This window comes from Sinohyriopsis cumingii, chromosome 7 (assembly GCF_028554795.1).
Source record: "Sinohyriopsis cumingii isolate HCF-2022 chromosome 7, ASM2855479v2, whole genome shotgun sequence".
NCBI classification, from domain to species: Eukaryota; Metazoa; Mollusca; class Bivalvia; order Unionida; family Unionidae; genus Sinohyriopsis; species Sinohyriopsis cumingii.
This window is the reverse complement of record NC_142967.1, coordinates 67,036,828-67,061,915: the sequence shown is the minus strand read 5'-3', so window position 1 is coordinate 67,061,915 and position 25,088 is coordinate 67,036,828. Positions and strand designations below refer to the sequence as shown.

The window sequence follows — 25,088 nt, the reverse complement described above, 5'->3', positions numbered from 1 at the left end:
AGCTCCTGCATTAGATTCATATGAAACAACAACCAACCTCCCTAATAATTTCTTTCCAAAAGTGTGGATCTGAAAATAAATTAAAACATGTATGTTTAATGTAACATCTCTTGTATTTCGAAATGACCCTTTAGTAGCCTAATGTATCATATGATTTGATATCAGGCTCACAATTCACGAATGGCCAATGTAGATAACTTTTATAACAAATGAAAGTAGAATTGCGTTACTTTAAAATATGGTTAATATTATTTGATTTTTGTTAATTGCTAAATTTCAAAATGACCAACAACTTTTAGCAAAGCATCTAATTATGTAGCCTTCAATCTGGGCTATAACATCCATGTAAGATTTCATTAAGATAGTGTGGTCTACAGATTTCATTAAGATAGTGTGGTCTTCAGATAAAATGCATAATTATGTAGCCTTCAATCTGGGCTATAACATTCATGTAAGATTTCTTTAAGACAGTGTGGTGTACAGATAAAATACAGAATTATGTAGCCTTCAATATGGGCTATAACACCCATGTAAGATTTCATTAAGATATTGTGGTCTACAGATAAAATACATAATTATGTAGCCTTTAATCTGGGATATAATATCCATGTAAAATTTCATTAAGATATTGTGGTGTACAGATAAAATACATAATTTATGTACGAATTCAACATTTGATATATCTTGGTCCACATATAAAATATATATGTTAATTATTAAAGTATGAAATAAAAATTCATATCGGATGAAGGAACACATCTTTATGATGCGAGCTCAGACAGACTCTCAAATGTATATGAGTATCTAAGGCCAGACGTTTCCGAACTAAGGGGCCTAAAGTCATAACTTAGACAATCACAGTGAAGAACAATGTTGGACTGTTAGAGGTCAGATGTGCCATTTACGTACAATTACTTAATACATCTTTAACCCAATCAAATTTATGATGTACACCATAACAATATTGAACTCTAAGTTACAATTCAAAACATTGTTAAAGAAATGTTCCATCATTCAAATTTATTTGTTCAAAGCAATTCTATCTATTTAATTATGTGATTAGTTCATAAAGCACTCTTGTGTTAGATGAAGGAAGAAATATGACCAATTCCAAGTTTTAAAGGGACTTAATTCACAATGCTGCAAGTTCCTCTGAACTGTTCACTTTGTTTTCTAGCAATTAAATTCTTTGTGGAATTTTACATCAATTGTCGGTTTCATTCCTTTCTGGTTCATAGTCTAAAACCATAGAGTGATAACGGATGAAGGAAGGCATAGACACCAATGACAAGAATAAAGCTTAAGACAGATGGAACATGCATTATATTTACTATAAAGCACAATAAAAATCCAAATAAGGACTCAAAGGAATTAAGAAAGCCAAAACCAAATGGAGCACTTGATTGACTCCTGATATGGTCCACATATTGGTCAACTTTAAAATATATCACCTTCGAATTACCTTTTGACAAATACAATCATTAGTCATGTTAGTACTATTACGTCATTACGACTACACTAAAAGCATGATTCGGGGAATGATACTCGGGCACTTAGTAGAGAAGCTGGATTCTTATTTTCAGCTTTTCCCTCAACCGAATTTAATTTAATGTTCCTTATATACATAAACATTCATTTATTCGAATAGTACTAGTTAATTCAGATAAATGCAATGAGTAGGTGGGTGGATATGCTATGAAAGAAAATAAATTTTGGAAAAACAAAACATGGGGAAAATCTGTCGGATTACGTCAGGACGTACCCGTCGATGCCCGTTAACACTATATGTAATCACTGCAGTTACATTGAGATGTAGGATTGGGACTAACCATCTTCTCTGCACTTCCAGCGGTCCGTGGCTACCATGGCAACTATTGGGGCTACAAATGTGTGGGACCCGCCTTGTATGATACCCAATCTGTAACAACAACACAAATATATGCATTATATGAAATATTATTAAGATTAATATTCTTATATGAGGTACTCGGTGAAAGGCTGCATATTCCTCATTATAAAATAATATTTAGTCATCATTTTAAACTTCTGAAATCCAACATTTTACATATCGGAAACAGTTTCCTAATTGCCTTGTCAAGAACATTGGTGTTGTATCATTCCACATAAAAGGTAGGAAAACAATTGAATACTGAATTGGCTTGAAATGGAAAATTCCTGCATGAGAACTATGTCTGAATTAATTGATCTCCTTACAGAGTGAGATTTAACCTGCACGTATTTCCATTTATATTCCAGATACGCATCTTAAGGGATGATCATTCACTTGTGACATTTTTGCGTTTTAAAATACTTTATTGGGACATTTAAAAGTACGTACATTAAACTGTACCAAATCAGAGAGATTTGAATATTTTGCATAAAATAAAAAATGCTCTCAGACGAAAGAACAAGTAATGCAACATTCAGCCTGTTCGTTTGATCTCTTTTGTTTTTAATTCATAAAAAGTATCCTGCACCAAATAAATATTAATAATTATATATATTTCGAACAATTATTTCATGTCTGTGTTTCAGTGTTCAGCTTCAACATGTAGCAAGTTGTAAAATTATGTAGCAGATTTTATCATTTTTATCTTATTATTCGAATTTGCAATACATATATCGTAAGCTCTTTGTAAAATTTATTTAAAATTTATTTTGTATTATTATCTCTCTTTATTTTAATTCAATAGTTATTCTTCTGCAAATCGTACATGCCGTTAATCTTAGATGTTGCCTTGATGATCAGATTGACATTTGTGTTGTTTGTTTGTTTGTTTTTTCAATTTCTTGGTCGTATTTTGTTTGTTCGAGTATAAATCAGCTAGATATTTTAGTACAGTGTACCTAATGGCAATCGCATATATGTAAAACAAATTATTTATTTGCAATGAGAAAGAATATTGTAAAATGATACAAGAGCATAGTAAATTGCATGCGTTCTGAATCGTCTTTCTTCAAGCCTTCCACTTCATAAATTACCAAAGGTTATTTGAGTGATCTTAAATATATTAGTTAAAGAGTTATAAACAAATAATGTAGACCCAGATCTGCCGGCGTATTATATGACGGCGGATCATGGTCTGTCCTGGTTGCACCTGATTAAATTTGGTCATAATAGATGTGCGCGCACATTAATCAACTCATACTCATGCACACACACGCTCACACATCAAGAAATGCATGCAGTATGCATAAGTGAATGAGATGCTGTTTTATTTCTACTGTTCAGTCTTTCTTCCTTATTCTTTTACAATGAATTAATGTTCATGCTACTCAAATGTGTACTTCACCTGACACCAAACGTTGACTGCAGAAATGTTGCCAGACCACACATAAACAGAGTTATACTAAGGAGTTGAGAAATGACGTCCTCCTGTCCTTTAGCGCATACCAGTGATGTGACAATAAAGGGTAGAGACAACACGCCACCAATGCACATGATGGCTTGCTGCAAAAATGATAATGTCGTCATTTAATTTTTTAATAAGGAGAAGAACAAAAGGAGCAAGACAAAGAAAAGAAGATGACGACGACGACGATGATGATAATGAAAATGATGATGATGATTGAAACGTATAGAAAGCAGAAAATGCAATGTTCTCTAATAACTGAAACGATTGAAAAATGAAGTTTATATTTTACATTTAGATATCATGATTGTTGCCTCTAAATTGTTTCCTTCATCAATGTTTGAAACGATGAAATCCGCTAAATGTAAAATCCATGCATGAAGATTGCGTTGCTTTATTTATTTGATCATTGTGCAATATTATGAACACATTATTAAATATTTGATTCTACATGTTACCATTTGCTTATTATATTGTAGATACTTTTTATAACTCGATCATCTCTGCACAAAATCCAAGCTTTGGTTCATTCAATCTTGTTCAGACGTTAAATTAACATCATGTTTGATAAAATGAATCCACACATGCAAATTGGTAATGTGCGTGGGAGGAACTCGTAATAACTTTTTTGTAGCAATGCTTATAGGTATCAGTGGTTATTTTGAGCCTCTCTCTCTCTCTCTCTCTCTCTCACACACACACACACACACACCTGAAGTGCAAATAAAAAGCAAAGATGTGGTGGAGGTTTGTCTTCAACTCCAAATAAGACAGGTTTCTTCTCTTCTGTCACTCGTTCCTCTTCACGCTTTTCATTCCCATACATGTAGTCAGATATATGCTGATTCTTATCATCAGGTGTTGAATTCATCCTAAAAAGGTAAAATAAACAATGGATAAGAGGCTATAAGAGATGGTTCATTTTTAACATTGATGAGAAGCCAAGTCCTATAGAACTATGTGAAATACAGGTATTATTTATGATAAACTAAATATTTTGTATACGCTGGAATACACCCTTTACTCTTTAATTACTGCACTGGAATTCACCCATTATTCTTCAGGTATTGCACTCAAATACACCCTCTGCACTCAAGGTATTGCACTGGAATACAAACCTTGACTCTTCATTTATTGCACTTGATTACATCCTAAACTGTTTAGGTATTGCACTTAGTGTGTGATGTAGTTAAAATGTCTCTATTAATTTTTGTAACGTAAGAAACACAGCCATCACGCATACTGTGTACATATATGTATATATCCATTTTCCCTTATAATAATCACCAGCAATAGTGTAATATATCTCTAAAACGATGTGATGATTGATAAACGTTCAGCTTAAGGCTAAGAAATATTGAAGCATAGTTTTTATCACTTCTGTCTGTCTGAAAAATAAGAAAGGTCAAGAGTTTTCCTCTGCACGACGCGTTAATGCCGCAACCAGTACTAAATTATAACATGAGGACGCGTACTTCCAGGAACATTGAAAATTATTCAGGATAGGTTCAATAGAAAAATCAAACATAGGAAAGCAATCATTGTATCGAATTCACATCCGACTTGGACTTATTTATTCCGAAAATATTACCGGCCTTTTTTTTTTGAAGACTATCAAGTGATAGAGTGGATGCAACGATCGACAAAAAAAACAAAACAACAACAAATGTCCTGTGTTTAATATCCTGCCAGTTCACAACTGTTGTTTTTTATTGTAAGAGGGATTTTTAAGCTTGATTGCATCTGGACAAGCTATGAATTCCTCTCAGCATTGACTTGAGTGGTTACATGTAACCTGTCATAGAATTATGCCGCATAATATATAAAGCTTAGCATTGTTCGTCACTTTACCACAACAGGAGGGACCTGATTTTAAATAAGCACTACACAATGCATTAAAATAAATTTTATTTTGCATCTGTTTTTCTGTTCCGTTTCATACAAAATGTCGAAAAATCGTGAAGTTAAGCGTTTGTTTGATATGTAACGGCTGACAATCTAGCAAAGAGATTAAATATTTTTTCTTTATGAAGGATGTAGACTAGAGAAATGAAGTCGTGTTCAACATCAACAAGTTACGAATATCCGATATAACATTTGTTAAATGTATCAGTTCATGTTAAGTAAAGGAAATGGTACGAAATCCATTATTGTTGTTCTTGATTTGCCAAACGTAATGCCAAGAAAGTTATTCCTTTTGCGGGTGATGGGGGTGGGGATGTTTCAAGGAAAACTAAACACACCAGTTCTTATCAAATACTACATATTTTTTCCGCACTGTTTATACAACAACCAATGGTCTTGACATCATTTATTAATATACCGCACATCTTCCAACATTGTATTCCTAAAAATGTATAAAGCATGCCAGAAGTTTAAAGACAGAGTGACAGGAAACGATACACAAAACCTAGACTATAAAGCAGAAGACAATTTAGATTGATAATACAGTGCGTTCATAGAGGTGCAGTTGTGTATAAGTTAATACAGTGAGTTAATAGACGTGAATTTGTGTCTAAGTTAATACAGTGAGTTCATAGAGGTGCATTTGTGTCTAAGTTCATCATCTTGGCATCCGTTCATCTACGGGAGACGACGGTGTAGCTTCAGAGAAAGTTGTTGTTTCCTGTTCTTCCTTCTCTCTTTTCAGCGTGCTTTATGTTCCTGTCTTCCTCGGTTTTTGAACGCCCTGTCTAACAGCTAGGCGACAGGTGGAACGGTCATTAGCACAGCTCTCCCAGTCGTTGACATTGATGTTGGCCGTCTTCATGTCTTTCTTGCAGACATCTTTGTAACGCAGACGTGGCCGTCCAGTCGGTCGTGCGCCTTCTGCTAGCTCCCAGAACAGCAGATCCTTGGGAATGTGGCCTGGGTCCATTCACTTGACGTGGCCGAGCCAGCGAAGGCGCCTCTCGCTGAGAATGAAGAACATGCTGTTCATGTTGGCGAGTTCCAGAACCTCTTTGTTAGGTACTTTGTCCTGCCACTGGATTTGTAGAATGCGCCGCAGGCTTCTCGTGTGGAAGTTGTTGAGTTTCTTCTCGTGTCTTGCATAGGTGGTCCATATCTCCCTGCTGTAGAGGAGTGTGCTGAGTACCCAGGCTTGGTAGACGCGCAGTTCGGTTTTCTCAGTAAGGTTAGGGTTGTTCCAGGCGCTCCGGTTCAGTCTGTCAGTGCAGTAGACTCCCACTCTCCATGCAGCTACTGGACCCAGTGGAAAGACGAATGCCGATACAGCTTGGCACCATCTGCGTCGCAGGAGTCGCTGGAATGACGTTGAAATCAATGTCAGACCGCCGTAGGGACTCCTTCTCCAGATTTTCAGTAGCGGTTCACGCCCTTAGTCTTGCCCGTGAGTGGGCATAGCTATAGAACTATGTGAAATGCCCGTGAGTGGGCATAGCTGCAAGGCAGCAGAGGTTTTCTTCTCCTAAATGAGCTACCATCCAAGGTATGTATCTATGCATGCATGCATGCATGTATGTATGTATGTATGTATGTATGTATGTATGTATGTATGTATGTTGTTGTTGTTGTTCTAGGGTTTAACGCCACTTTTCAGCACAAGATAGGCTATACATGGCGGCCAGTATAACTGGTGGAGGAAGAACCCTGGAAAACCCAGGGAAGAACCACGGACCCACGAGAAGCTACTGGCAGGCTTTCCCATGTACCCACGCTAGCCGAGCCTTGGACTCGAACCCACGCAGACAGAGGTGAGATGGCTGTGATCCGGAGCGGTGAGCGCTTTAGACCACTTGGCCACTCGGGGCCCCATGTATGTATGTATGTATGTATGTATGTATGTATGTATGTATGTATAGCCTATCTTGCGCTCAGAAATGGCGTTAAGCTCCAAACAACAGCCAGCCATGTATTCATACTTCATACAGTTTATTTATTTATACTTCATACATCCAAACTCGCTAGCATCAATGTCATGTATGTTCTTAAGTATGTTATACTTTCAATTATATTGCAAATTAACAGACTGACTTTAAAAACATATTTTTGTTAACATTTCGATGGCATGTGCATTTACATTCAAAGTAAATGGATACATACATACATACATACATATATACACGTACGCACATACATACATACATACATACATACATACATACATACATACATACATATATCTTTGGGGGGGGGGTACCAGACAGATGCCCCAGACAGATGCCCCCCACCCCACTTATCCAAAAAAAAGAATAGGAGTTTTATGTGCTGTTGTTTCTCCCAGGTATGTTGTTTGCTTATTTTTATAAAAAGAATTTTGATCGAAATGTTTTATTATTTTTTTAAATCAATTTTTGATGGGGTATTTGTTATGTCCTAGTGTCATCTATTGGGTTGTTCATCCGAGGTCGGTATATATCACCTTACTCGAAATCCCTCCCCTGATTTCTTAGTTGACCTTCGCTAGAGGTCTCCTACGTCCTGTGTGTGCTATGTGTATATATGATATGTTGTGTATGTGTGCCAAAAAGTTCTCGTGTAGGGACAGCACGACTTTTCAATTCACCCCAGTTGTCTTACTATATAGATTTATTTGGATAACACAGATTTATTTGATAATTTTGATAAAATTTAGATTTTTAAAATTTTATTCAATTAATTATGAATTAATGAACGGTGTACTACAGGTGAGTCATTAAAAAACACTATTATTTTATATGCGTGTTGGTATGTGTCGTTTCTCGCATTAGTTAAATTCTAGAATGAGGCCGTCTGTGCTCGAGTGGGGGTCCAAGCTTTCTTTATTTAACTGTATTTCTCCCGACTCTAGTTTGGCCGTCTCTTTATTATTTAACCTATTTTAAGCAAAAGATCCAAAAGCGTTTAAAGAAATTTCCATAGGAAGGAAAAGAGCTATACAGTAAGGGAGCTGTATAGTTAGATAGGAAAGGTATAGAAGATTATTAGTTGCCTACTAGCCTATTCCCGTTTTTCTACGTGTTCTACGTGGGTGTTTTTCCGAGACTTTTTCATTTACCTGTTCACTTCGCGTAGCGCCATGTGACATAGCCTTATGACGTCATTGAGTATTACTTTCCCCCACATAAATTCTCTGTCCCATCCATTGGTTTCTTTTTCTTAACCCTAATAAAACTTAAGTAAATTTTAATTTAGGTCCGGCTTAAGAGCTGTGATGAGGGCTAAAGCCCGCACACTTGCGGTGGCACAACCCTAATGGGTAGCAAACCGAAGCTCCCCTCCCATTCCTCCTCCCATTCCTTTTCTTTATTTCAGTAATTTTATGATCTGAGATATTACCAACGGGATTCAGATTGGCTCTTAATTTGATATTCTGGTCGCTTAAAGAGAGTGAGAACACATGTCTGAGTTGAGGGATGAGGTGGGGGCTCTGACTCGCACACTGGCAGTAGCACACCTCTAATGAGTAGCAAACCAAAGCTCCCCTCCCACCCACCCCTCGTGGTGCCTCAACACCCCCTCCAAGCAAATTATACATCGATTTATTTCGCCTACTTGATCATTTGTATTATTTGCCTGCGTGCCATCATGATCTCAATTATGTATTCAATGACCTTAAACATTGTGCTTGTGTCAAAATCTCTATCTAGGAAGAGTATGCTATTCCTTCGGTACCGTTCTCTTTTGCAGATCTCTATAATTAATTGTATTCTTTAATCTTTCCTTTTTTCGCATTGTGTGGTTACATGGTTTTTAGCAAAATAAGCTCTTTTGCACAAAGGGCATTTAGGTATTGATTTTATCATATGTCTCCTTAATGCAACATCCCCAGTTAACCATGCATTGTGAAGGTATTTAAAAATTAGGCTTTGTAATTTTAGTGATTTGATTTGAGACCAGTGCCCCCACACTCTTGGCCTATAAACCCCCCATTTTTCTTGTTCTATTTTACATCTAATGTTTTTAGTGATTTCCTCCCTTATCCAGTTATGTTTCCTCTTTTTTTATATTCCACAAATCCTTTTTTTCTATATTTAATTATGATATTTTTAATATTCCTAAATTTTCTGGGTACCTCCAGTTGTTTCATTAATTGATTGTTTTTGTAAATATCTGATCTGTTTTTTAGGCTAAAACCAAACCAGTATATATATATATATATATATATATATATATATATATATATATATATATATATATATATATATATATATATATATATATATATGGCTTCCCATGGAGTCTTTGGTTCTACATTTATCGTTTTAAATCAGTTCAATATATTTGCGCATTTTAGTAGTTGTGGGCTTGGTAGTGCTAGCCCCCCTCTTCTGTTTGATCTATAAAGAGTTTCCTTTATTATATAGTGTGTTTTAAAGCCCCATATAAAGTTTATTATTTCATTATCAATTTGATTCAATACTTTATTTTCTATATCTACTGATTTCATTATGTAGTTCATGTTTGAGTAGAAGTATGTTTTGGCCACTTGGGCCCGCTCCATTATGCATAATAGCGTTTGTGCCCAGATGTTTATATTTTCCTTTAATTTCCTCAGCAAACTTTGTAGTTTTCTTCATCATTTTTTCCAAAGTAAGCTCCTAGTGCTTTTACCCTCTTTTTTACAAGGTGTGGTGGGTATCCCGGGTGGTTACTCCACCAGTTGCCTATTTTTAATATTTATGTTTTTTCATGGTTTATCTTAGATCCAGATGCTTTGCCAAATTTTTCAAATTCTTCTACTAGGGATTAGTAGGATCTGGTATCTCTTATAAAGTCGGTGCAATCATCTGCATGCTGGAGCATTTTGAACTCATACCGTAAGCTGTGGATTTTTATCCCTTCAATTTCTTTCTTGTTTCTTATCATATGGCTTAAAATTTCAATCGGTATTACATATAATGACAATGACAGTGGGCAGCTTTGCCTCACTGATCTTTGTTTGTCAGATTCTTTCGTGATAGTTCCATTTACCTGTACTTTTGAGGTTATCTTTTTGTAAAGGATTTCGGTCCACCTTTGATTTTTTTTTTCAAAACCAAATTTTTTAAAAACGTTTGGTGTATCGTTGTGTTCTAATCTATCGAAAGCTTTTATCATGGTCGAAAAGTACCATAGCACCTTTCTGAGCTGTTTCGTTTATGTAATCAATTGCTATTCTTATATTTAGAATGTTATTTTGAATATCTCTACCCTTTCCACCACAAGTTTGATTTATGTTTAAGAATTTTCCTATTCCTTTTTTGCTCGATTTGCTAAGAACCTACTTAAAATATTGTAATCCAGATTTAGGAGGGAGATGGGCCTCCAATTTGTAAGATCTTCTTTGTCTCCCTTCCCTTTGTACATAATAGTTATAATACCCTCCCTCATAGTTTTTGTCATTGTATCGTTTTTTAAGAAAATATTGTTGTATAGTATTTCTAGGATCGGCGATAACTCACCGTGGAATCTTTGATAGAATTCCGCGGTGAGTCCATCTCCACCTGGCGCTTTTCCTTTAGCTAATTGTTTAATTGTTGCATTAATTTCTTCTGTTGAGATGAGATTGCCACGTATGTCCCTATGTTCTGTTGATATAGTCTCGCACTAGGTAACTATCTATGGTATTGTTATCAGTTTGTTGCGTAGTGTATAGGTCTTTGTAGTACTGTAGGACACACTCCATAAAGTCTTTCTTTTCTGTTAGTTCTTTATTGTCATCTTTTAACGTTTCCAGTTTCTCCCCCCCCCCCATATTTCCTCCCTTTTGTATAAACCTTTAGCTTTTTTATATAATTGTGTGAATTTTCCTGCTCTAATGCTCCTTCCTTTATTTTCCTCTTCTTCTATTTCTTTTAACCTTTTTTCTTTATTTCTGTTCTTTCCTCTCTATTAGTTTTTTTTCCAATTGTGATTTAATTATCTGTTTTTCCATATTGATTAATTCTTTCCTTCTTCTTAAATAGGCAATTGCATTTTCTTTAATTTCATATCTGAATTTATCCCATTCTTCAATTATGTTTACATGTTTGAATCTGAAATTTGTTATATCCCTCTTTGTCATTTCTATAAATTTTCTTTCTTCTATTATTTTATTGTTAATCTTTCATATCCCTTTCCCCCATTGACTCCTATTTTTAATTAATACTTCTAATATTATTATATTGTGGTCCGATATTTTAAATTGTAATATTTCTGCTTTATTTTATTGGGATTTTTTCGTAATTTGTGACGACATTTTATCTAATCTGCTTGCTTTGCCACCATATTCATATGTGTATTCCGTTATTAAAAGATTTAGTCTTCTATACAAATCTACTAGTTTATGTTTAGATATTAAATTTTCCATCTCCTTTTTAACCTTTATGTCGTTTGGAGTTAAATCCCCCCCCCCCCGTTATATCTACACTTTCCCCCACCCAATCAAAGTCACCTCCTAAAATTAAATTATTCATATATATATATATATATATATATATATATATATATATATATATATATATATATATATATATCTTATCGTATCGTATCATAAAAAGTCAAATTAGCTCATTTGTCAATAAGAACAGGTTGACATTGATGAATACGTTGGGATATATTGAGGTGTACTGAATTCTAATGACATGCAACTATCGCTAAGTCAAAATCGTGGAAAAATCAATTCCTGACTCATTGACAATATCTGAGCACTGGAAGGCAAATACAATCTATTCACCAATTATTCAGATGGTTTAGCTTAATTGTGATACAGAACTATCAATGTGTAATTGCCGCAGGAACGATTGTCTCGCGCCTGTCATGTATTGTGATGTTATGTAAATCACTGCTGCCTTAACGTTTGAACTAAATAAATTTTGAGAGGCTCAGACCTGAAATTATGAAACTTATTAGCTTAGGTGTTTACTTTGTGATTTTGTGAAAGCCAATAAAAACAACTTTTATTACCAAAAAATGTCACCACGTCTGAAACCCAAACTTTTATAATCTCCAAGGTCTCGCTTTCAGACAACGCTTCAGTTCAGAGTGTACACTTCTGTCAATATTTGCATGCAGATGTACCGTGCATCGTATATCACTAGACTGATACCATCCGGAGTTTTTCAGAAGCATTACAATGAAGATGGAAGACTCCTTGAGAATTAGCTGGGTTTTTGAAAAGACTGATTAATGGGTACAAGTAATAAGTAATACAATGCGCATTTGTCAGAAACCGGGGCCCCGAGTGGCCGAGTGGTCTAATGAGCTCTCCGTTACGGATCACTGCCATCTCACCTCTGTCTGCGCCGGTTCGAGTCTCGGATTCAGCCAATGTAGGTATATGAGAAAGCTTGCCAGTAGCTTCTCAAGGGTCGGTGGTTCTTTCCGGGGTTTTCCTGGGTTCTTCCTCCACCATTAATACTGGCCGCCATGTATAGCCTATCCTGTGCTGGAAAATGGCGTTTGTCACAGAATAAGGCAAAGAAATAACTTGGTTTTGTGTTAAAACAATTAGACTATTTCTCGTTGTACATGCGTACAACGTTATATAGGGTGAATATGTTTTTCCAGGTAAGCGACTGTATATCATGTACCTAGCCACAGATTACTTGTGTCGGGTATCATGACTAACATGAGGTGCACGGGTATTCTACCCCGACTTGTACTCACTCTCCTATGGATTTAAGTAAGACGAATCACGAAAAACCACAATGGTCATTTTTGGATCACGTCAAGGAGTATACACTCTCCTTTATTCTCCAGCCATAGGGGTAAGTGTTAAATTTACATTCTGTTTATTTGATAGGCGAAGCTTATTCGGTTTGTACTGTGTTATCGCGTAATAATGTTTATTACAACGCAGATTTTTTAAAAGTAATATCATATATATAGAAATTATGCATAAACTATTATGTCCCATTTGGTTTTATTATAGATGCGTATGTGAATCTGTAGCTGCGTCTGTGCGTCTGTGTTGGCAGCTGTGTCTGTGTTGGAAGCTGTGACTGTGTTTCAAGCTGTTTCTGACTGTGTTGGAAGCTGTTTCTGACTGTGTTTGAAGATGATTCTGACTGTGTTCGTAGCTGACTGTTTGTAGCTGACTATTATGGTAGCTGACCGTGTATGTAGCCGTGAATGTATATGAAAGGTTATTGTGAATATAACTAGAACGGTCCGAAGCTGTACGAAACCGTCTAAAGTTTCTTGTTATCATCTGGAGCTTCCACAACAAAGCTGTCTGTTGTGATTAGATTATTGTGAATCTTAGTCGTGATAAGATTATTGTGAATCTTAGTCGTGATAAGATTATTGTGAATCTTAGTCGTGATAAGATTATTGTGAATCTTAGTCGTGATAAGATTATTGTGAATCTTAGTCGTGATAAGATTATTGTGAATCTTAGTCGTGATACGATTATTGTGAATCTTAGTCGTGATAAGATTATTGTGAATCTTAGTCGTGATAAGATTATTGCGAATCTTAGTCGTGATAAGATTATTGCGAATCTTAGTCGTGATAAGATTATTGCGAATCTTTAGGTGTGTCAAAGATTGTTTTGAATCTTTAGGTGTGTCAAAGATTGTTTTGAATCTTTAGGTGTGTCAAAGATTGTTTTGAATCTTTAGGTGTGTCAAAGATTGTTTTGAATCTTTAGGTGTGTCAAAGATTGTTTTGAATCTTTAGGTGTGTCAAAGATTGTTTTGAATCTTTAGGTGTGTCAAAGATTGTTTTGAATCTTTAGGTGTGTCAAAGATTGTTTTGAATCTTTAGGTGTGTCAAAGATTGTTTTGAATCTTTAGGTGTGTCAAAGATTGTTTTGAATCTTTAGGTGTGTCAAAGATTGTTTTGAATCTTTAGGTGTGTCAAAGATTGTTTTGAATCTTTAGGTGTGTCAAAGATTGTTTTGAATCTTTAGGTGTGTCAAAGATTGTTTTGAATCTTTAGGTGTGTCAAAGATTGTTTTGAATCTTTAGGTGTGTCAAAGATTGTTTTGAATCTTCAGGTGTGTCAAAGATTGTTTTGAATCTTTATAATTTTGTTCTTGTTGAACAACCTACTGTTTAAGGGGTAAGTGCAACCCATGAGGGTTCTTTGATCTGCACTTCATTTTATTCAATATTTGTTTTGTTTATTTTCAATTGTATTTTTACATATATTTATCATTATTAACTCATTCATAAATTTCCATCTTTCTTACATTGTGTTTGGCTTGTTCATTTCGTCCAAAAACCCACTCGGTTACAATTCTGTGACAGCGTTAAACACAACAACAACTTGTCAGAAACCTAAGTCCACCATTTTACAAACGCCAGGTCGTACATTTCAAAATGTAAATGAGAAATCTAGACCATCTTATGTAATATGCATTTATTATTAAAAGGCAAAGGTAAACTAGATGAAAACAACAAGCTGCAACATTTATAAATGTCCGGAAATGTATCCTAACACATCGACGAAACTAGTTGCCTTTAATACTTACAATTACATTCAAAGTAATCGATCGAAGAAAGAAAAGCTGGAAAACAATGACTATAAACAATGCAATGATATTCCCCCCCACACACACACTGATATTTCCTACATGCCTATTTGTTTCTTTTCTTTCCTTTTGAAGTGTAACCTGTGCTTTGTGAAATGTTTGAACTTGGTTTTTTGAATGCACTCAAATGTATGTAAAATGAGTGTCACGTTTAGATAATAAAATATAACGTTTTGGAAAAGGACCTAGATGAGTTTAGCAACTCCTGTAAAATCTCATATTGTATAATAAAATGTCAATAAAGTAATAATAATAATAATAATAATAATAATAATAAAGAGGACTTTGTATAGCGCATAATCTTTAGAATCTCTAAGCGCTTTACAGCATTAGACAACACGTGTATAAAAAATATATAATATGATTACTAAAACAAACACCATTGAAATTAGAAAACGTAAAAACATGCTGAAAATATGTAAGGTAGGAAACATTATTAGGTCTTTAAGTTTGTTCTTGCAGTCGAAGTAGGTGGGTTTTAAGGGCACTCTTGAATGGGATCTTTGTGTCTAAGTTCAGCAGGCAATTCGTTCCACGTCGCTTGGTATTGGTATGCAAAAGAACGTTGTCCATATGACTTCGTTTTCATAGTGGGAATAATGAGTATACGAATAGGAGTGTAGGTATCTTGCTGGTGGGTACACATGGGTGAGGTCGGATAGGTATGTTGGACTGGAGTCCGTTAGCGAAACGTACAACAGAGAACAAATTCTGTGTTTGATTCTGGGTCGAATGGGTCGCCAGTGTTAGGGTACAGAGCAGCGGGGAGGTGTGCTCTGATCGTGGTACTCAAAGGATGATCCGAACAACTGTTTTGAACTTTTTGAAGTCTCTGGAGTAGATATTGAGGTGAACCAGACAGAACTGAGTTACAATAGTCGAGTCTTGAAAATACTTTGAACACAGAAGCGTTTTAGTGGCATAAACTGAAAGATATTTGCGAATGGAGCTGATATGTTTCAATCAAAAGCAAGAAGTTCTTTAAACATTGAAGAACTTATTGCACGCACACATTCCATACACATACTCTCAAATGCACACAAACACACACACGAGTACAGAGGCATATGGACTTTCTAGTAGAGACTGTTTAGTCAAGAATAAAATAATTTTATACCAGATGTGAGGTTGGATATTCATATGTTGGCTTATAATTTGATTTGCAATAATGGAGCGGCTATGATCGACCATATCACCTTATGTTGACGATCCACTGACACATATACAACACACATTTTCTCTCTCTCTCTCTCTCTCTCTCTCACACACACACACACACACACACACATGCATAGTCGCGAGGAAAATAATGTTACTACTCCGCTTCAGAACACAGTGGAGTGATACACAAGACTGAGATTGATATTGAATAAAGATAAGCAACTAGTTGAAATATCTGTATTAAAAACCAACTGCATTCATGGTTGTTTTAAGCTGATCGAAAACCTTCGATAGATGGATGTTTCTGTTAAATGAAACGAGAAAGAGAGACAGAAATAAAGAATAGTGGATAAGGAACGAGCGTGACTCACTGCATAAAAAATTAAAACTGTGCTTGAACTGCTAATTTATTGTAGCAATTAACTGTTAAGCACTATAAACCAGTCGAGTTGAATGACAACGTGATCGGCAAATTACTGTGTAAATAACATGTTGCCTTGTGTTGCTCCTTTTGGTAACATTAATTATGCCCCCAAAAGTGTGTTCCTTCATTAAAATATGAACAAAGTACTGTGTACGTATCGTTGCATTAAAAGTATAGTAAAATTTATAACTGTACGATATAATCCCTTTCTCCAAGAAATGCTTCTTCGAGAACTACTGCAGTCAATATTGTATTGGCATGCTATATTCAGCTGGATACGAAATAAAGTCTTGGGATGAGCGCAACGAAAACAAGTATATTTCATATATCTTAGACGGTTTTAACAATGTGTGTTCTTCAAAACAAAAGTACATGTTCTAGATTGCCCTGGTAGTTTCTGGGGACTCTGAAGATACAAAAATATGGCAAAATATTTGAATTTTTTAAAACATACGTCAATTTAGGAACAAAATTAAATGTTTATTCATTGTATCATAGGTATATATGTTACAGATTGCACAGAGTCATTGCGGTTTAATCAAAACACGTGATCTTATAATTACGGACATTTATCGCCAATGTGGCGGGTGGCAATCTCGGCCCTTATCAAACCTTGTCCTTTGTTTACATGCACTCCTTAAACTGTTGGGATAATTATTGTCTATAACAGTCTTCATGCATAATGCAGGTTGTTTAATAAAACTGTTTGTTTTATGTTTAACTCATTTTATGTGTACATTGCATCAAAAATGTTAATTTCGATATTAGATCGTTCTAGACGCAAGGTACCATTGAAAACTGACGGACTTCATTTCTCACATTTTGTCACATGGTCCGGATCCGACAACCAAAACGATATTCTATTATTAGGTTTCCCACTCATATCTTTATATTCTGTAAAGATACAAAGTTGGTAGTTGCATGTGTACTACCTAAATTGTTTAAAAAATAGCTTCAATTTTAACACAACGGCCATGCTATAGCCAAACGAAAATGTCATATAGTACGTGCTTATGACATTATATCAATATAATTTTCACACGTCTATTATAATCGAAGTTTTCAAATCTGTCATTTTCTTTATTGGTATTTTCAGAGCTAAAGCATTTTTCAAAATAGTTAATTGGTCACTTTCAAAAATGCAGACTAGTGTCACATAATTAGAGGCATATTGTGAGCTCCTGCTCACTAAAAACTCTAGTTCATTAACAACTCTAGTTCATTAACAACTCTAGTTCATTAACAATTCTAGTTCACTAACAACTCTAGTTCACTAAAATCTCTAGTTAAGTAACAATTCTAGTTCACTAACAACTCAAGTTCATTAACAACTCTAGTTCACTAGCAACTCTATTTCAATTAAATACTCTAGTTAATTAACAACTCTAGTTCCTTAACAACTCGAGTTCACTAACAACTCTAGTTTGCTAACAACTCTAGTTAACTATCAAGTCTAGTTCATTAACAACTATAGTTCCTTAACAACTCGAGTTCATTAACAACTCTATTTCACTAACAACTCTAGTTCACTAAAATCTCTAGTTCAGTAACAATTCTAGTTCACTAACGACTCTAGTTCATTAATAGCTCTAGTTCACTAACAACTCTAGTTAACTATCAAGTCTAGTTCATTAACAACTCTAGTTCCTTAACAACTCGAGTTCATTAACAGCTCTATTTCACTAACAACTCTGGTTCACTAAAATCTCTAGTTCAGTAACAATTCTAGTTCACTAACAACTCTAGTTCATTAACAACTCTAGTTCACTAGCAAGTCTAGTTCATTAAATACTCTAATTAATTAACAACTCTAGTTCATTAACAACTCGAGTTCATTAACAACTCTAGTTCACTATCAAGTCTAGTTCATTAACAACTCTAGTTCATTAATAGCTCTAGTTCACTAACAGCTCTAGCTCACTAACAACTCTAGTTTACTAACAGGTCAGATTTTCACGAGATTTGTATACTGTATACAGATAACTAGGCGATGTGAAGCAGGTGAAATTGCACGCCACAATTTCGAATTCATTTTGTAAAAGCTAGACCAAAACCTGAACAACACAACTATCTGGCACAACTAAATAGTCCAAGCTGTCTTTCTGACACAATTCCCTTTATATTTTATTGTATTATTATTTTGCCTGTACGATAGAGAACAACTTTTCAAATTAAAAATAAAAAGAGCTCATATTATTTCTGAATCATTCTGAGATCGAATTTCATGGCCTTGTTCCTTGTGCAGCTTTTCAAACACATTTGATCCACCGGACTCCCACCTGCAATGAAATGGTTGGTCAATAGCATGCTGCAGTTTTATTATTTGCGTGTCTTAACCCCGATAAGAAGGCGCAATATTTAATAAGGATGATGCCATTCCGATCGTATATTGTACGTTCTTCATTAGCCCGCTATGACTATGTGGTTTGGCAATAAGTGCACACAATTTTATAATATTTAACTCAGGTAATTGTTGCTCGATGCAATCATATATGTGTTATATCTGTTACTTTTGCCAATTTCTTCTGCTGCCAAAAAAGGGTAAATCGAACTTTATGGGGGGAAGGGGTCAGTTCGCGCTGTGAAACTTCTTGTACATTATTCTCCTGCGGAAAAGAGAGCATGAATTGTGTAAGGGGAAAGGAATACATAATAAGTATTAGGAACTTGATGGAATTAGAAGCATCAGGTTAAGTACATATAACATTCAACAGATAGACCCTCTTTTTCACTCACGCAAATACGTACACACATTCACAGCGCGTATTAGCAGTTCGTGAAAAAGAATTAGATTAATTGTAGCTGCGTTGTTATCACTCAGTCTCAATATATATTAAGACTTGCATATGATTAGCAGGTAGATAATTTAAAATGTATCTGAATGAAATAACTTATTTATTACCCTGATCATTCTGTTACAATTTAATTACTTTTTGGGTTGTGGATAAGAACACCATGTCAGGATATTCTGTGAAATCATGATTTTGTGAGTGAATCAGTGTAATTATAAATGAAAAGCTTTCTACACATGTGACGAGATATGTTTTGCTTGCTTATTTAAAAATAGTTTCATTTATATTTTTTGTTAACAGTTTTAAAGTTTGTGTAAATCTAATACAACCGCTTTGATGTAGTTCTCTATCAATTTAGAAAAGGAGTCTGACAATTCGAACAAATTAAGTTCATTTGTTGGTGGGCTCTTTGTTAGAGCACACAAGAGTTCACGTTACCTCGATCTTCGGTGAAAGTAGGTGAATAACTTAACGGTACAACTCGAATATAGATAAATACTGATGAACTCAAGTGTAAAGAGGACAGTTCTTGCCTGGAATTTAAGTATCAATAACCAAAAGGAATTAACATAATACCTAACTTTCATAAAATCTTTGCCGATTTCACTACTCATAGATTTGGTCATCAGGACATTTGACCATATCCGGAACACTCTGATTTTAACGACATGAATAGCCAGTACAGTTTAGTTATGCTTGAAACTTGGTGTTATAAACTCGAGATACCACATGTAAGCGTGAGAATAAAAATCATTAAAATCATGAAAATATGTTGTTTTGAGCAAAACGCTTCCTTGTGAAGTGGGATTTTAAACCCCTTGATATTTGCAGCTCTACAAATTTATCTAATATTGTAGGAGACAATGTGATTAACTCTGGAAATTTCGATTTTCATGTGGCCTGGGACTATGACAATGCGCTACTGAGTCCTGTCAATTTTTATTATTTCCAACAGGCTATTATAGTTACCTGTTGCATTTTTGTGACAAATGAAAGCCTATAATAGTTTTCTTTGAAACTGTGTATTTATTTCATGGAGTCTGACGTTACATGTGTTAACCTCATTCAGACTATTCATATTCACTACTGTGTTAACCTCATTCAGACTATTCATATTCACTACTGTGTTAACCTCATTCAGACTATTCATATTCACTACTGTGTTAACCTCATTCAGGCTATTCATATTCACTACTGAACACTGACTGACACGACGAAATGAAGATATTTTAAAGCATATCTATCTAAAAGTAGTCAATTTGTTTTAACACTAAACATGCCCACTGTTCGAATACCCAAACTATTTTCAATGTCTCCAGAAAGGACACAACACCCACCCTAAAATAAAAAACACAAAAAATATCAAATATCAGTAAATTAAAGAAGCATCTGGGATTTTGTGCTGAACTCATATATACATATACATACAAATGGTTTAATTTTTTTTAAGCAATATAGCGATTCCCCGACACATGCACATTAGATCGCTTATTCAAAGCTCATGCACATAAAATATGTAACAGGTAAATTCATTTTGTGAGTTTGCAGGATCATTACAAAAAATGCTACGTGCATTTGACAAGAGAGGTACCATCAATTATAAGACGTAAAAATAGTTGTTTCTAGCCAAAAAAGAACTAAGAATGCTTGGAACCATTATATTAGGACCAACTCGCTGATATGTTGAATTTGGAATACACAATAGACTCGGAGTGTCTTCAAAGATGCAACAAAATGAGGTTATATTTTGCGAAGATAATAACAAGGACGAAATCAAACAGAATATCTCGGTCACAATGCTAACTACTCAGGGGATGAGTTGGTAAGTTCTTTCTTATCTGCTATTTGACTATTAATCTAAAATGAAACACTGAAATAAAAACATGCTAAATCGCTGCGTTAAAATCAAGATCAGTGTATTGGTATTAGGGAGCCAAAGGTAGCATAAGATCACCAATTAAATTTGAGATAGCAGACATTTTGGCGAGATCTATGCCCACATACAATATATCAAGCAAAAATGGTCTACTGAGCAATTGAAATGACAAAACTCCAATGAGTCCTCTATTCTACTGCACCCATAATGGTGCTACTTAAATCTTACAACTGGCGCAAAAGTAACCACTTTTTCATAAATGTACTCAACATAGCTGGCGTGATTTGATACGCACAAAATATGAAAAGGCAAATAAAGTATATATTTAAAAACATGATATAAAATATTCTCTACAAAATGGGCAGAAAAGCCACGCTTATATAAACTAACCAAAACCAAACGAGTGATGTGAAAGTAAATGCGTCATAGTCATCGGCCTGCTTGATAGAAGCTAATGAATGACAATTAAATTCAATGAGAATGGGGAACAAATTCATGGAGTGTTCAACAAATTCATGGAGTGTTCAACAAATTCATGGAGTGTTCAACAAATTCGTGGTCTAGCTGGGCGTTGCTAGCCATTTAACATACCAGACTTTAACATACCAGACATTTTTTGGACAGAAAAGAAGCATAAAAAGGCAAGATGGATGTTTGACACATTTGAATATTGAAGTTTTCGCTTAGACAGGTGTCTGTTGAAAAGCGGAAGCTCACTATAGATTTTCTAGAATTGGTGAAAATTAAAGGAGTTGAGTAAATGTGAAAAATTTTTAAGCGATAGATTTGTTCTTTCTATGAAGCTGAACATGTACTAAGTAACCCCCCAAAACATACCCGCAAGCATCAAAGTATAGTTTGCTTAGATACAGTATTTCGTTAAATAAATATAATGCAAAAATAGATTTTATAATAGAAATGAACAAACTAAATCTTCTCCGTTAATGTGTATGATGCAATAGGTCAAAAATATTTCGGCAGTTAGCATACGAGAAAATGAAAAGGATTGATCGTAGACCATAACACATTTGTTCTCTATCTTCTTTCTTTGGTGGTTTTTTTTTGCTCGTTGACATCGCCATAGTATTATAATAAACCTATGGTATATGCTATTTATACTGACTTCTCCATTTATAGGTTTGTTGGATTTATTCATTATTTCTTAAAAGGCCAGTCGGTGTTAGGGAGATAGAATAAACTATACTAGAGGAAATAACAAATTCGACCCCACCCACCCCACCCAACAACCAATGTTGATGAAACCTCTTTCCTAAACACCGTACTATGGCATTTGTTTTCAATTAATAAAGCAAAACGTGCGCCACAAATATTGTCGTATTCTAATAAGAGAATTTTGCTCTAGAATAGTACTTAAAACTTTGGTGCAACCAAACGTGAACGTACCGTTTTAAAAAGTGTTAGAGTGCTATGTTCTCGTAACCCAATACAATACAATATGGCAATTTATTTTCAAGAAGTAATAGAGAAAGGGCGCTAAAAATATTCTCGAAAAGCTGCTCGAGATGGATATGTGTTTAACGACACACGAAAAAAATATTATGTTAACGTTATACAAAACGAGAAAATCAGTACTATACAATTAAGAGTGCTCCAGAGTCGACCTCAGTTCCCCACTATTTCATGCATAAGTGTACACGCAATTCTACTTGAAATAAAATAGATATTTAATCCAGAGAGAATAGTAATTCAGAATAATGTTTCATTATGTGAAGTCATTCGTAAATTTGTGAGATCTTAAACAATCTTTCAGACAACTGAATGTACTCGACGGTAAAGATAAATTCGCAAAGACAATACGTATACAATGTGGTTTTGAACTGAATCGTTCATGCAGCTAACCAGAATTATTTAAGCAAAAGTGACTTACCTGTAATCTAATGGTGATAACATGCAGTCGTGTTTTTTCCTGTTCTAATCTGAGCGCCTGCAGGTACGAATGAAAGTGAACACAATCAGATGGGTTATAAATGTCAAGACAGACACCAACCAAAGGTGAAAACGGATCTCTGTTTTATTTTTAGGACAGAAGACTGAACATAAGGTGGGATTTTTCTTTGAAGTGTAGCGACACAAAAGCTTGTGACTGTTATTATCAGAGCATGGTTGTATAAACCAATGTTTTCCAGAAGTGAGCCTGAATAGCTAATCACAACAAAAGGAAGAACGAAATTCAGATTCAGGCTAACTACATTTACAGATTTCAGCAATGTTGCAGATATATTAATAAATAAAGCATACGTGTTCTCTAATGTTTCTTTTAAGTTGTTAAACTGGCCGCTTCTGTCCAACTCCTGCATATTCTGCTTGACTTTTCTATTCTGAATGTCTCTGATAATTGGAAGCATTGTAAAGTGGAGAGTGAAACACAGGCACCACATAAAATTTAGGAATATCTCGAATACTTTTTGCTTCAACCATGAAAGATGGTGTTCCTTAAATGCCGATAAGGCAAATGAATTTTTGCCAGATCTGTGCTGTCACAATGCGGAAACCTAAAACATTGTGTTTGCTTGTAACCGACCCGCCCTGATCTGATGGTCGGCTTGGTCAAATTCAAAGAGTCTGTCTGTATCTCTAGCAAAACACCAATGCCACTTTTAAAATGAGTACGCATCACCTAGACATTTTTGCGTAAAGTTCTAAATAACAATTTAAGGATGATAACCCGGCTTAATATATGAACAAGATCATAAAATAAGATGTTCTTAGCTATTTGTTTTAATTCAGATATAAATGTTTGAGGCGGAGGTGTTTGCAAATTAAATGTAAGATGAACAGCATGCACTTAAAATAAACTGCAATTATAAACATGAACCATCTGATCGCCATGGCTCAGACCTTCTTTTGCAAATTGTATATCTGCATGGGCTGAATGAGTTCCGGGCCCTGAATTATCATCAAGATTTATGATTCTTGTTTCAAAATTATTTGGCTGTTTTGGTAATTGATCGCGCATAAAAACACCTCACAATTTTTTATTTTTAACTTTTTAGCGGCATCAAGTCAATCAAAATTTGACATTGGAAACATCATCGAAGTGTTCATGGAAGTCTCAGACCTTTCCCGTATCGATAAGGGGTTCCCGGTAATCTTAGACCCCTTCCCTTTTTTATATCCTTGTCCTGTTGCTCTCTTTAATGCCATTCCATCGGCGGTTCAAACAGCACCTAAAGCGGCTGCTTTCGCTACGGCTGGGGTGGCTGCGACTATCAACGCTGGTATAGCTACAAGAAGTGGTAATATTCCACGAATTTTAACCATATCTTTAACAGCGCTCGGAGGAAAATGAAGTTAACTCCCGTTCCTGATTCCAATGCTTTATTAAAATGTGTAAGTTGAGTCTTGGTTAATGATATTTTGTTTGGACCGCCATTAGAAATTTGATCTTTTTTTAGTGACATTTATGTTCCGCATTTGCTCGCGAGTTTTCATTGTAATTTTTTCACCTGACCGGAAGTCAGAGTAACTCCAACGTGACTATACGACATTTTTATAATATGATAAGTGACTTAATTATGTTTTCTATTGGAACGTCAGTAACCCTCATTCTTCCACCAGCTCCTTCAAGTAACATTGAGCTATCTGAAAGAATGACTGCAATTGCTCTGTAGTTACCATGAATGACCATTGGGCCAGCCGCGGCACCAGGAGGTTGTGTTACCTGAGCTCGAAAGTGATTCTCAACGACAGATTGTCTAGATAAATCAAGATGTTCTAACGAAAAGTAATAGATTGAAAAGAATGTTGTAAAATCTAGTTGTGATATTTGTAGACCAGTTTCTATATTTTGATCACGTCCCATAAATGACATCAAACGATGATATGCACGCGCTACGTGATTTTGATCAAAATTTAATAATATATCTTCAGCTGGTTCTTGATGTCCATTTATCCGCAAAGAAACTTCATTAAATCCAAGTTTGTCAAATATCATATGACTACGTGTTTGTGAATTTATTCGAGTAAATTCTTGAAAAGCAACAAATAGATGTCGTAGTGTGGAAACACCCTGCTGTGAAGC

The 25,088-nt window shown here is 35.1% G+C and overlaps 1 protein-coding gene across 1 annotated transcript in view; it reads right to left on the bottom strand.

The window, feature by feature from the left end:
• LOC149795449 (solute carrier family 23 member 1-like) overlaps positions 1-23,005 on the bottom strand; it is a 37,639-nt gene extending 14,634 nt beyond the window's left edge. The window contains exons 1-5 of the mRNA XM_089965231.1: positions 22,935-23,005; positions 4,066-4,225; positions 3,294-3,451; positions 1,830-1,918; positions 38-69 (exon numbers count right to left, since the gene is read on the bottom strand). Coding sequence (XP_089821357.1) covers positions 38-69; positions 1,830-1,918; positions 3,294-3,451; positions 4,066-4,225; positions 22,935-22,957 — 462 coding nt within the window. The 5' untranslated portion in view covers positions 22,958-23,005. The remainder of the gene's footprint in view (positions 1-37; positions 70-1,829; positions 1,919-3,293; positions 3,452-4,065; positions 4,226-22,934) is intronic.
• Between the last annotated feature and the right edge of the window lie 2,083 nt (positions 23,006-25,088).